Source organism: Aquarana catesbeiana, linkage group LG03 (genome assembly GCF_042186555.1).
Source record: "Aquarana catesbeiana isolate 2022-GZ linkage group LG03, ASM4218655v1, whole genome shotgun sequence".
NCBI classification, from domain to species: Eukaryota; Metazoa; Chordata; class Amphibia; order Anura; family Ranidae; genus Aquarana; species Aquarana catesbeiana.
In genome coordinates this window covers 90,004,435-90,016,496 of record NC_133326.1, presented here as the reverse complement: position 1 = coordinate 90,016,496, position 12,062 = coordinate 90,004,435, and the positions used below count along the sequence as shown (strand labels likewise).

Below are 12,062 nucleotides of genomic sequence, written 5' to 3'. Positions count from 1 at the left end.
AGTTTATTGGATTTTTTTTAGAACAAAAAGTAGAAAATATCATTTTTTTTTCAAAATTTTCGGTCTTTTTCCGTGTATAGCGCAAAAAATAAAACCGGCAGAGGTGATCAAATACCATCAAAAGAAAGCTCTATTTGTGTGAAGAAAAGGACGCAAATTTCATTTGGGTACTGCATTGCATGACCACGCAATTAGCAGTTAAAGCGACGCAGTGCCAAATTGTAAAAAGTGCTCTGGTCAGGAAGGGGGTAAATCCTTCCGGGGCTGAAGTGGTTAAGATAAGTATTAGAGGGGCTGCTGCACACAGAAGGCTTTTTATCTTAATGCATAAAGATAAAAAACCTTCTGCATTTAGAACCACTTTAAAGTCCAGTTCACTGATACAAATCTGATGCGATCCGAAATTCATATATTTGCATGTCATCTGAAAATACATTGTTTTCTATTAAGGCCGTTCACATCGATGTGGTTTGATATGTTTTAAAAAAGGGTCCTGTACGAGGTTTAGTGCGGCTGCAATGCAAATTTAATCTCCAGCTATGCCCAGTCCCCTCGGAAGTCTCATTAAATTTGCACCAGTTAGAACTGAGCCTAAAGCAGAACAATCCTATCATTTTCAGCCAAGGAAGCCGACATCTTGGCTCTGTTTGATCTTCAATTGCCATGGTGCTGCACATGTGATCAGTTATGACTCCAGCCATATGATGGTTTGACAACTTGGTAGAGAGCACAACCAACTTGACGGTTACATATCTGGCACGTGCCGGGAATGTAACTGGTTTTTTGAAACTGTTAGACCCTTTCACACTGGCACCACACCGCGCGCACACCGCTAGTTTATTGGCGCTTTTACCGTCGTTTTAGCGGCGCTTTTCGCCCGCTAGTGGGCCGCTTTTTAACCCCCGCTAGCGGCCGAAGGGTTAAATGTGCCCGAAAAGCGCAGCTGCTGAAGCGCCAGCGGTGCCCATTAATTTCAATGGGCAGGGGCGGTATACACTGCTCATAAACTACTCCAAAGATGCTGCTTGCAGGACTTTTTCTAACATCCTGAAAGCGCACCGCCCCAATGTGAAAGCACTCCGGCTCTCACACCGGGTCTGCAGGGGAGGAGTTTTTCAGGCGCTTTACAGGCGCTATTTTTAGCCCTTTAGTGCCCGAAAAACCTTTCAGTGTGAAAAGGGTCTAAAATCGATGCGTTTAGTTCCACTTTAACAACTTTGAAATATCATTTAATAAAAAACGGTGGAAACAAAATATTACAGAGAAAGGTATTACAAAAAAAGAGACAATAATGCAACAGAAAAATAAAGAGTTTAACCAGTTTGTGCCCGCGCTTTAGTGGAAAGGAGACTACAGCGCGGGTTTTACTTTGCTGGGAGGGCGTAAATGGACGTCCTCCCGTGATGGCGCTGCCTGTGCATCGGAGTGTTCTGTGATTAGCTGAGTTCTTCAGACTCAGCTGATCACAGATCGGGGTAAAAGGGCCAATCACAGCAGCCCTTTGCCACGTTATCAGCTGTGTCTAATGGCAGCTAATCACGGATGTAAACACAAGCCGGTTATCGGCATTCCTTGTCTCACACTGACAGTGTGAGGAGAGAAGAGAGCCAATAGATGGCTTGTGTTAAAGGGACATGGGCACTGATAATCAGTGCTGTGCCAACAGTAGCCACCAGTGCCCATCAGTGTCACCTACCAGTGCCGCCTATCAGTGAAGGAGAAAGATTACCCATTTGCAAAATTTTATAGCAGACTATGAAAAATGTTTTTTTCCCTTTTGAAAATTTTCGGTCTTTTTTCATTTGTTTAGCAAAAAATAAAAAACCTAGCAGTGATTAAATACCACCAAAAGAAAGCTCTATTTATGTGAAAAAAAAATGATAAAAATGTAATTTGGGTACAGTGTTGCATGACCGTGCAATTGTCATCCGAAGTGTGACAGCGCTGAAAACTGGCCTGGTCAGGAAGGGGGTCAAAGTGCCCAGTAGACAAGTGGTTAAAAATCCTGACAGTTCCCCAATTTCTACTTTTTAGCATAAAGTTCCACTCAGCGCTCACCCATAGTATTTGTACTGTGAGCAGGCGGTAGCGTACTGGTACATCGCAGCTTTTCTTCAGGGCATGGGGTGCGTGTGTGCGCTCCCTGCCGATCACAGCTGTGATTGGACACAGCACGAGCTTGGCAGACCATTTTTAGCCAATGATTTTGGCTGAAGTCAGCTGATCGTCTGTGGCAAATCAGACAAAAAATCCAGTATATACCAGTTTGTAGACGCTATAACCTTCCCACAAACAAATGATTCTACACTTTTTTTTGTTTTTTACCGGGCATGTAGAAGAATACATTTTGGCATAAATTTGTGAAGAACTTCGGATTTTTTTATTGGATATGTTTTATAACAGAAAGTAGAAGATATTGGGGGGGGGGGGGGGGGTTTTCTCAATTTTTTTTCCCATTAATATTACAAAAAAAAAAAGCCAGTGGCGATCAAATACCACCAAACAAAGCTCTATTTGTGTGAAAAAATGATATAAATGTAATTTGGGTACAGTGCTCCATGATCGTGCAATCGCCACTTAAAGTAGCGCAGTGCTGAATAGTAAAAAATGCCCTGGTCATGAAAGGGGTAAAACCTTCCCTGTCTGCAGCCTCTTCTAGCCCAGTCCTTGTCCTCAGTTCCTCCTGTACATCCCTCTCCCGGTCCCTGTCCTCGGTCCTTCCTCTCCCGGTCCCCGTCCTCAGTCCTTCCTCTCCCGGTCCCCGTCCTCAGTCCCTCCTCTCCCGGTCCCCGTCCTCAGTCCCTCCTCTCCCGGTCCCTCCTCTCCCGGTCCACGATCTCAGTCCCTCCTCTCCCGGTCCCTGTCCTCAGCCCCTCCTCTCCCGGTCCCTGTCCTCAGCCCCTCCTCTCCCGGTCCCTGTCCTCAGCCCCTCCTCTCCCGGTCCCTGTCCTCAGCCCCTCCTCTCCCGGTCCCTGTCCTCAGCCCCTCCTCTCCCGGTCCCTGTCCTCAGTCCCTCCTCTCCCGCTCACCCCTGTCCTCAGTCCCTCCTCTCCCGCTCACCCTGTCCTCAGTCCCTCCTCTCCCAGTCCCTCCTCTCCCGCTCCACGATCTCAGTCCCTCCTCTCCTGGTCCCTGTCCTCAGTCCCTCCTCTCCTGGTCCCTGTCCTCAGTCCCTCCTCTCCCGGTCCCTCCTCTCCTGGTCCCTGTCCTCAGTCCCCGATCTCAGTCCCTCCTCTCCTGGTCCCTGTCCTCAGTCCCCGATCTCAGTCCCTCCTCTCCCGGTCCCCGATCTCAGTCCCCTCCTCTCCCGGTCCTCAGTCCCTCCTCTCCCTGTCCTCAGCCCCTCCTCTCCCGGTCCCTGTCCTCAGCCCCTCCTCTCCCGGTCCCTGTCCTCAGCCCCTCCTCTCCCGGTCCCCTGTCCTCAGTCCCTCCTCTCCCGCTCACCCTGTCCTCAGTCCCTCCTCTCCCGCTCACCCTGTCCTCAGTCCCTCCTCTCCCAGTCCCTCCTCTCCCGCTCCACGATCTCAGTCCCTCCTCTCCTGGTCCCTGTCCTCAGTCCCTCCTCTCCTGGTCCCTGTCCTCAGTCCCTCCTCTCCCGGTCCCTCCTCTCCTGGTCCCTGTCCTCAGTCCCCGATCTCAGTCCCTCCTCTCCTGGTCCCTGTCCTCAGTCCCCGATCTCAGTCCCTCCTCTCCCGGTCCCCGATCTCAGTCCCTCCTCTCCCGGTCCCTCAGTCCCTCCTCTCCCTGTCCTCAGTCCCTCCTCTCCCTGTCCTCAGTCCCTCCTCTCCCTGTCCTCAGTCCCTGATATCAGTCCCTCCTCTCCCGGTCCCGGTCCTCAGTCCTCCTCTCCCGGTCCTCAGTCCTTTCTCTCCCGGTCCTCAGTCCCTGATATCAGTCCCTCCTCTCCCGGTCCTCAGTCCCTGATATCAGTCCCTCCTCTCCCGGTCCTCAGTCCCTGATATCAGTCCCCTCCTCTCCCGGTCCTCAGTCCCCTGATATCAGTCCCTCCTCTCCCGGTCCTCAGTCCCTGATATCAGTCCCTCCTCTCCAGGTCCCTGGCCTCAGCCCCTCCTCTCCAGGTCCCTGGCCTCAGCCCCTCCTCTCCAGGTCCCTGGCCTCAGCCCCTCCTCTCCCGGTCCCTGGCCTCAGCCCCTCCTCTCCCGGTCCCTGGCCTCAGCCCCTCCTCTCCCGGTCCCTGGCCTCAGCCCCTCCTCTCCCGGTCCCTGGCCTCAGCCCCTCCTCTCCCGGTCCCTGGCCTCAGCCCCTCCTCTCCCGGTCCCTGGCCTCAGCCCCTCCTCTCCAGGTCCCTGTCCTCAGCCCCTCCTCTCCAGGTCCCTGTCCTCAGCCCCTCCTCTCCAGGTCCCTGTCCTCAGCCCCTCCTCTCCAGGTCCCTGTCCTCAGCCCCTCCTCTCCAGGTCCCTGTCCTCAGCCCCTCCTCTTCCAGGTCCCTGTCCTCAGCCCCTCCTCTCCAGGTCCCTGTCCTCAGCCCCTCCTCTCCAGGTCCCTGTCCTCAGCCCCCTCCTCTCCAGGTCCCTGTCCTCAGCCCCTCCTCTCCAGGTCCCTGTCCTCAGCCCCTCCTCTCCAGGTCCCTGTCCTCAGCCCCTCCTCTCCTGGTCCCTGTCCTCAGTCCCTCCTCTCCCGCTCACCCTGTCCTCAGTCCCCTCCTCTCTCCCGCTCACCCTGTCCTCAGTCCCTCCTCTCCCGCTCACCCTGTCCTCAGTCCCTCCTCTCCCCAGTCCCCTCCTCTCCCGCTCCCCCGATCTCAGTCCCTCCTCTCCCGGTCCCCGGTCCTCGATCCCTCCTCTCCCGGTCCTCAGTCCCTCCTCTCCCGGTCCTCAGTCCCTCCTCTCCCGGTCCTCAGTCCCTGATATCAGTCCCTCCTCTACCGGTCCTCAGTCCCTGATATCAGTCCCTCCTCTCCCGGTCCCTGTCCTCAGTCCCTCCTCTCCCGGTCCTCAGTCCTTTCTCTCCCGGTCCTCAGTCCCTGATATCAGTCCCTCCTCTCCCGGGTCCTCAGTCCCTGATAATCAGTCCCTCCTCTCCCGGTCCTCAGTCCCTGATATCAGTCCCTCCTCTCCCGGTCCTCAGTCCCTGATATCAGTCCCTCCCTCTCCCGGTCCCTCAGTCCCTGATATCAGTCCCTCCTCTCCCGGTCCTCAGTCCCTGATATCAGTCCCTCCTCTCCCGGTCCTCAGTCCCTGATATCAGTCCCTCCTCTCCCGGTCCTCAGTTCCTTGATATCAGTCCCTCCTCTCCCGGTCCCCTGTCCTCAGTCCCTCCTCTCCCGGTCCCTGTCCTCAGTCCCCTCCTCTCCCGGTCCCTCGGTCCCTCCTCTCCCGGTCCTCGGTCCCTCCTCTCCCCGGTCCTTGGTCCCTCCTCTCCCGGTCCCTCCTCTCCCGGTCCTCAGTCCCTCCTCTCTCCCGGTCCCTCCTCTCCCGGTCCTCAGTCCCTCCTCTCCCGGTCCTCAGTCCCTCCTCTCCCGGTCCTCAGTCCCTGATATCAGTCCCTCCTCTCCCGGTCCCTGTCCTCAGTCCCTCCTCTCCCGGTCCTCAGTCCCTCCTCTCCCGATCCTCAGTCCCTCCTCTCCCGATCCTCAGTCCCTGTTCCTCAGTCCCTCCTCTCCTGGTCCCTGTCCTCGGTCCCCGATCTCAGTCCCTCCTCTCCCGGTCCTCAGTCCCTCCTCTCCCGGTCCTCAGTCCCTCCTCTCCCGGTCCTCAGTCCCTCCTCTCCCGGTCCTCAGTCCCTCCTCTCCCGGTCCTCAGTCCCTCCTCTCCTGGTACCTTCCAGGCCAGCAGTAGGACGTTCATGATGGCCAGCAGCGGGCAGGGCCCGTTCTCGTTCTGGGTGACGATGGGGGTGCTCTGCTCCTTCCAGCGAATCCATTTGATGTGATAGACGGACTGTCCCGGGTAGCGGTCCCTGGCCGCCTGTCCCTCCCGGCCGTCCTCGTCATCCTCCGGTCCCCCGGGAAGGAGCCTGTCCTCCGGGCCGCCGTCACTGGCGGAGCTGGGACAGGAGAGGAGGTTGGAGAAGGAGTCCAGGGAGTCCAGGCTGTGCGAGGCACCGGGGATGCTGCGGCCGCTGCTACTCGCCTCCTCGGCGGAGCTCTTCTCTCTCCCGGCCTCCTCAGAGTGTGGAGAGGATGGTACCCGGAGCCGGGCGCTGTCATCCTGCCCACCTCCTTCCGAGACAGTTGTCTGCACCGCATTCGGCTCCGTGGGATCGGAGGCCTTTGCTGCCTCGTTCCCCGCACATGCCGCCACCGGACCGGGACTCTCCATGACCGGCAATCGCTTTGGGGCTCAAACGGACCGCATCGGCTCCTCAGCAGCTGTCTCCGCCGCCATGACAGCCCCGCCCCTAGTGACGTCACGCCACAGCTGTCCCGTGCTCCGGGCTAGATGCTGCTGCTCAGGTTGTCCGCTGTTACCTGTCAATAAAGCTGTGTAGGGAAAAGGGCCTAACAAGGAGACATAAACAGTTCTTTACCTCACCTAACCCACACTTCTATCCTCCAGTCATACACATTCAACATATCTTGGCTGACCAGGCAGTTTGACCCATGAGCGCTGGGATTTTTGTTTTATACTTTATTTTTGGTGGGGGTGTGATCAACCCTGCGCCCCCCTAGGAATATAACTAGCAAAGAATGTGTGAGAAAAAACTGCACCAACAAAAGGAGGGGTTTAAAATTTACCTCCCTTTCCAAGCCAAAATACCTCCCCCTACCCTTCCCCCAGTACAGCTCCCCTCAGCACAGGTATCCCCAGTACAGACCTCCCCCAGTACAGCTCCCTTCAGTTCATAATGTATATCCCTTCCACTACAGATCTCCCCCAAGTACAGATCCCCCAGTAAAGACCTCTCCCCTAGTACAGCTCCCCTCAATTCATATCTCTCCCCCTGTACAGATTTCCCCCAGTACAGGTCCCTCCAATACAGATCACCCCCAGTATGGATCTCCCCCCAAGCACATCCCACGTCCCCCAATACAGATCTCCCCCAGTACAGATCTCCCCCAGTACAGATCTCCCCCAATACAGATCTCCCCCAATACAGATCTCCCCCAGTACCGATCTCCCCCAGTGGGATCTCCTCCAATACAGATCTCACCCAGTACAGATCTCCCCCAAGTACAGATCCCCCAGTAAAGACCTCTCCCCCAGTACAGCTCCCCTCAATTCATATCTCCCCCCCTGTACAGATTTCCCCCCAGTACAGGTCCCTCCAATACAGATCACCCCCAGTATGGATCTCCCCCCAAGTACATCCCACGCCCCCCAATACAGATCTCCCCCAGTACAGATCTTCCCCAGTACAGATCTCCCCCAATACAGATCTCCCCCAGTACATATCTCCCCCAATACAGATCTCCCCCAATACAGATCTCCCCCAGTACAGATCTCCCCCAATACAGATCTCCCCCAGTACAGATCTCCCCCAATACAGATCTCACCCAGTACAGATCTCCCCCAAGTACAGATCCCCCAGTAAAGACCTCTCCCCCAGTACAGCTCCCCTCAATTCATATCTCTCCCCCTGTACAGATTTCCCCCAGTACAGGTCCTTCCAATACAGATCACCCCCAGTATGGATCTCCCCCCAAGTACATCCCACGCCCCCCAATACAGATCTCCCCCAGTACAGATCTCCCCCAATACAGATCTCCCCCAGTACAGATCTCCCCCAATACAGATCTCCCCCAATACAGATCTCCCCCAATACAGATCTCCCCCAGTACAGATCTCCCCCAATACAGATCTCACCCAGTACAGATCTCCCCCAAGTACAGATCCCCCAGTAAAGACCTCTCCCCCAGTACAGCTCCCCTCAATTCATATCTCTCCCCCTGTACAGATTTCCCCCAGTACAGGTCCTTCCAATACAGATCACCCCCAGTATGGATCTCCCCCCAAGTACATCCCACGCCCCCAATACAGATCTCCCCCAATACAGATCTCCCCCAATACAGATCTCCCCCAGTACAGATCTCACCCAGTACAGATCTCCCCCAAGTACAGATCCCCCAGTAAAGACCTCTCCCCCAGTACAGCTCCCCTCAATTCATATCTCCCCCCCTGTACAGATTTCCCCCAGTACAGGTCCCTCCAATACAGATCACCCCCAGTATGGATCTCCCCCCAAGTACATCCCACGCCCCCCAATACAGATCTCCCCCAGTACAGATCTCCCCCAGTACATACAGTATCTCCCCCACACTACAGGACCCCCCAGTATAGACCTCTCCTCCATTACAGCTCCCCTCAGTTCATAATATTGCTCCCCCCTGTACAGATTTCCCCTATACTGATCTCCCCCAGTACAACTACCCTCAGTTCATATCTCTCCCCCCCCCCGTACAGATTTCCCCCAGTACAGATCCCTCCAGTATAGATCACCCCCAGTACAGGTATCCCCCCCCCCAATATAGATCTCCCTCCACAACATTATCCCTGACCTGTCTCGTGTGTTCCTTGGCCTTTATGATGCTGTTTGTTCACTAAGGTTCTCTAACAAACCTCTGAGGGCTTCACAGAACAGCTGTATTTATATTGAGATTAAATTATACACAGGTGAACTCTATTTACTAATTAGGTGACTTATGAAGGCGATTGGTTCCACTAGATTTTAGTTATGAGTATCAGAGTAAAGGGGGGCTGAATATAAATGCACGCCAAACTTTTCAGATATTTATTTGTAAAAAACGTTGAAAACCATTTATCATTTTCCTTCCACTTCACAATTATGAACCACTTTTTGTTGGTCAATCACATAAAATCCCAATAAAATACATTTACGTTTTTGGCTATAACATGACAAAATGTGAAAAATTTCAAGGGGTATAAATACTTTTTCAAGGCACTGTATACACATGAATGCTCAAATGCATTTGGTTTAATACAACACCATGTAAAGCGAATACAACACACATGGGGGTGGTTGATTAATTAAACAACCAAACCAAAAGCCAGGGACGACTCTCCTAACCCTTTATTATGAAAAGGTCCTGAAAACAGATTAAAAAACCTGAACAAGTTGAAAACAAAAGGATAAAAGTAAAAACACATACCAAATGTGTGTTCATTCTTCATCATAGTGGCATATGCACCAGAGCAAACTCTCTTGAACCACACAAAAGTGTGTGTTAGGCCTCGTACACACGATACGAAAATCAGAAGGGAGAATTCGTAAGACGAGCTGTCTGCGGATTTCCGGATCCTTAGTACGGTGCATTCGACAGCCGATTTGACTTTTTCGTCAGACAAAAGCTGGATGAGCGGACAAGTACATTTTTGACGAAGCAAGGGTCAACGTCTGATTTTGGGATGGTCAGTACAGAAATCCGTCACACAAAAGTCGAAATTACAAACACGCATGATTGGAATCAAGGAACGACCCGAAAGAGTTTGATCTTGTAAACTAGCGTTCATAATCTAGAATTAACATTTGTGATGCGGCAATTGATGAAATGTCGAAATGCAGCGCATATTCTCTTCTTCTTTAATGGGATAATAATGAAGCTGCTTTGCTGGTGATACTGATGGAGTTATGCCAAACATATTTTAAAAGGCATTTGTTTTATAGTGATATTAATAATATTGATATTATGGTTGTTGTTCTATTTTTTTGGAGAAGTTACCAAAACACCATTATCCCTGAGTTTTTAAGATCAAAGATAAAAATGTTGGTGTCCTTTGTTCATTTTCCATTGTGTTGTTTTTAATTTTACTGCCTACTCCCAAACTGTCATTTGAAGAGAAACACATAGCCAAGTATTATTCTACGCAATTTTTTTATTGTGCAGAAAAAAAAAACAACACAAATTAAATTAGAGATGCTATCTGCCATCCAAATAAAATAACTTAACAAAAAAGTGTGTTCCATGCAGAAAAAAACAAAACAAAACAAAACATTAACAAAAAAAAAACATAACATGATTGAAATTAGAAAGTGGGCTAGGGGTGAATATCCCCAGACCAGCATGGTTGTGTCAGGGCTGGCTCAGCCCTTCCTTCTCTGAGCTGGCCACTAAGCTGTCGGCTAATTGCCAGCTCTCATCTCTCTCCACAGTTAAGCAGCTGTTGTGGATCTGCTCGTCAGTCCCGCCTACTTTAAGATATCCAGCTCACTTCATTCCTGCCTTCACCTTGGTCACATCACAAGAAACCATCTCCTGCATTCCTGTTTAAAGACTGGCTTTGCTGACATCCCTTCTGGCTCCTTATCCTGCTTGCTGTTTCTCTACTTGGATCCCTGACTTCTGGCCTGGCTGATTACCCGATCTGGTTACTGAACTCTGGCTTGGCTGATTACCTGATCTGGTTACTGAACTCTGGCTTGGCTGACTACCCGATCCGGTTACTGGATTCTGGCTATGCTTTGACTACACTTACTTTACCTTTTTATTTTTATTAATTAACAAGTGTGATTTTACTGTACTTCTGTCTCGGTCTGGTTCATGGTTTCTGACAGGTTGTTGGGGGTCCTGTGGCTGGAATTGCCACTGACCAGCATGCTGCTGTGGTGGGTGGGTTAGCTGTGGAGGTGGTGGAGTTGGGGCCACAAAATCTGAAATGTGGGTGTTTTCAGAAATTTTGCCCCTCATCCTCTTGTTGAGGAGCTGTAGGATGAGTTCCTTACACCTGTTCCTTTACTCACTGGCCGTCCTTCTTATTGGCCGTCACACACCCAAATCCTTCAGCCTCATCTAGGTCAGTACAGAGTGCAGTTGAGACCTGGCTGAGCTGTGGCCTCCTCCAGATATCTGGTATTCCTGGCTTTTTTAGCAGCAGGACGTAGGGGAAGGATCTGCGACTCCATCTGGATACTGGCTGCTGGCTCCTCCAGACTGACACTTTCCTGTGTATGAAAATGGGACAAAATTAGAATCTTTTTTTTTTGTTTGTTTTGGTCATCAATCACACACAATTTTGATTTCCTCACTGTTGCAAATTGAACGTGGAGAAATAGAAAAGACTATCATTCTGACCCCAGCATTTTTCATTCTTGTTCAAAACATTTTTAGTCACTACTGTGCATTGATATGGAAATCACTTTCTTAGGGCTCAAATATTTTCCCAATAACGTATAGTATCATCATTGTATTTTTGGATCCAAATATGTTGAACAATCCTATACCTGTGTCAAGATGGGCTCCTCCACACATCTTGTGCATCAGGAGCTGTGCCCTCAGCAGAGGTGGAAGGCAGGGTTGACAGAGATGGCCTGGGTTCAGTCTGGTCTGTCAGAAACTGCAGGCTGTCATAGTACCAGAACCTCGGTACATAGATGTCATCTGCTGCTGCTCCTGACCTCTCCGTTTCCTGGATCTTGTTAGAACCAGTTCCGGACTAGCCACCACAGTTACTGCGGCAGGTTGGCTCGGCTGGGCGAAGCGTCGTAGCTGTACGTCGGGCCCTAGGTGGCCACAACGATCAGATTCGCTTCAGAACTGATCAGTCTCCAGGCCCAGGCCAATGACTACTGGCCTGGACCTGGTGATCGGTTCTGGCGAATTAAATCCTTTCATCTCCCCTGGTAGAACTCTTTTCGTTCCAGAGAGAGGAGAAGACATCTCACAGTAAGTTGTACCAACACTACACTAACACCAGTACACGTAGGTACACTTGTCAACCCCCGATCGCCCCCCCCCCCAGTTAACCCCTTCACTCCCTGTCACAGTGTCACCCAGTGCAGTGTTCATATTTTTCTTTCATCACTGTACTGGTGTAATTTGTGACAATCAGTGTTAGGGTTCTTAGTAGTAACCCCAGATCTAGGGACCCCCCTAAACCCCACTAATAAAGGTTTAACCCATTGATCACCCCTCAGTTAACTCTTTCACCCCCTGTCACCAGTGATTACTGTATTAGTGTTACTGGTGACGCTGGTTAGTTATTTTTTTATAGCATCAGGGTACCCCCGGTATATTACCTAAATAATGTTTTAACCCCCTGATCTCCTGGCGGGTGACATGAGTTAGGTTTTAGCGTCAATTGGGGCCTGCGCCACCCCAGGCAGCGTCAGATTAGTGCCAGTAGCGCTAACACCCACGCACGCAC

At 51.7% G+C, this 12,062-nt stretch overlaps 1 protein-coding gene across 1 annotated transcript in view; it reads right to left on the bottom strand.

The window, feature by feature from the left end:
• The window catches only part of MINDY2 (MINDY lysine 48 deubiquitinase 2), a 218,933-nt gene extending 212,539 nt beyond the window's left edge, over window positions 1-6,394 (bottom strand). Inside the window, exon 1 of the mRNA XM_073618817.1 lies at window positions 5,781-6,394. Within this exon, the coding sequence (XP_073474918.1) occupies window positions 5,781-6,281 (501 nt within the window). The 5' untranslated portion in view covers window positions 6,282-6,394. The remainder of the gene's footprint in view (window positions 1-5,780) is intronic.
• Window positions 6,395-12,062: the final 5,668 nt, after the last annotated feature.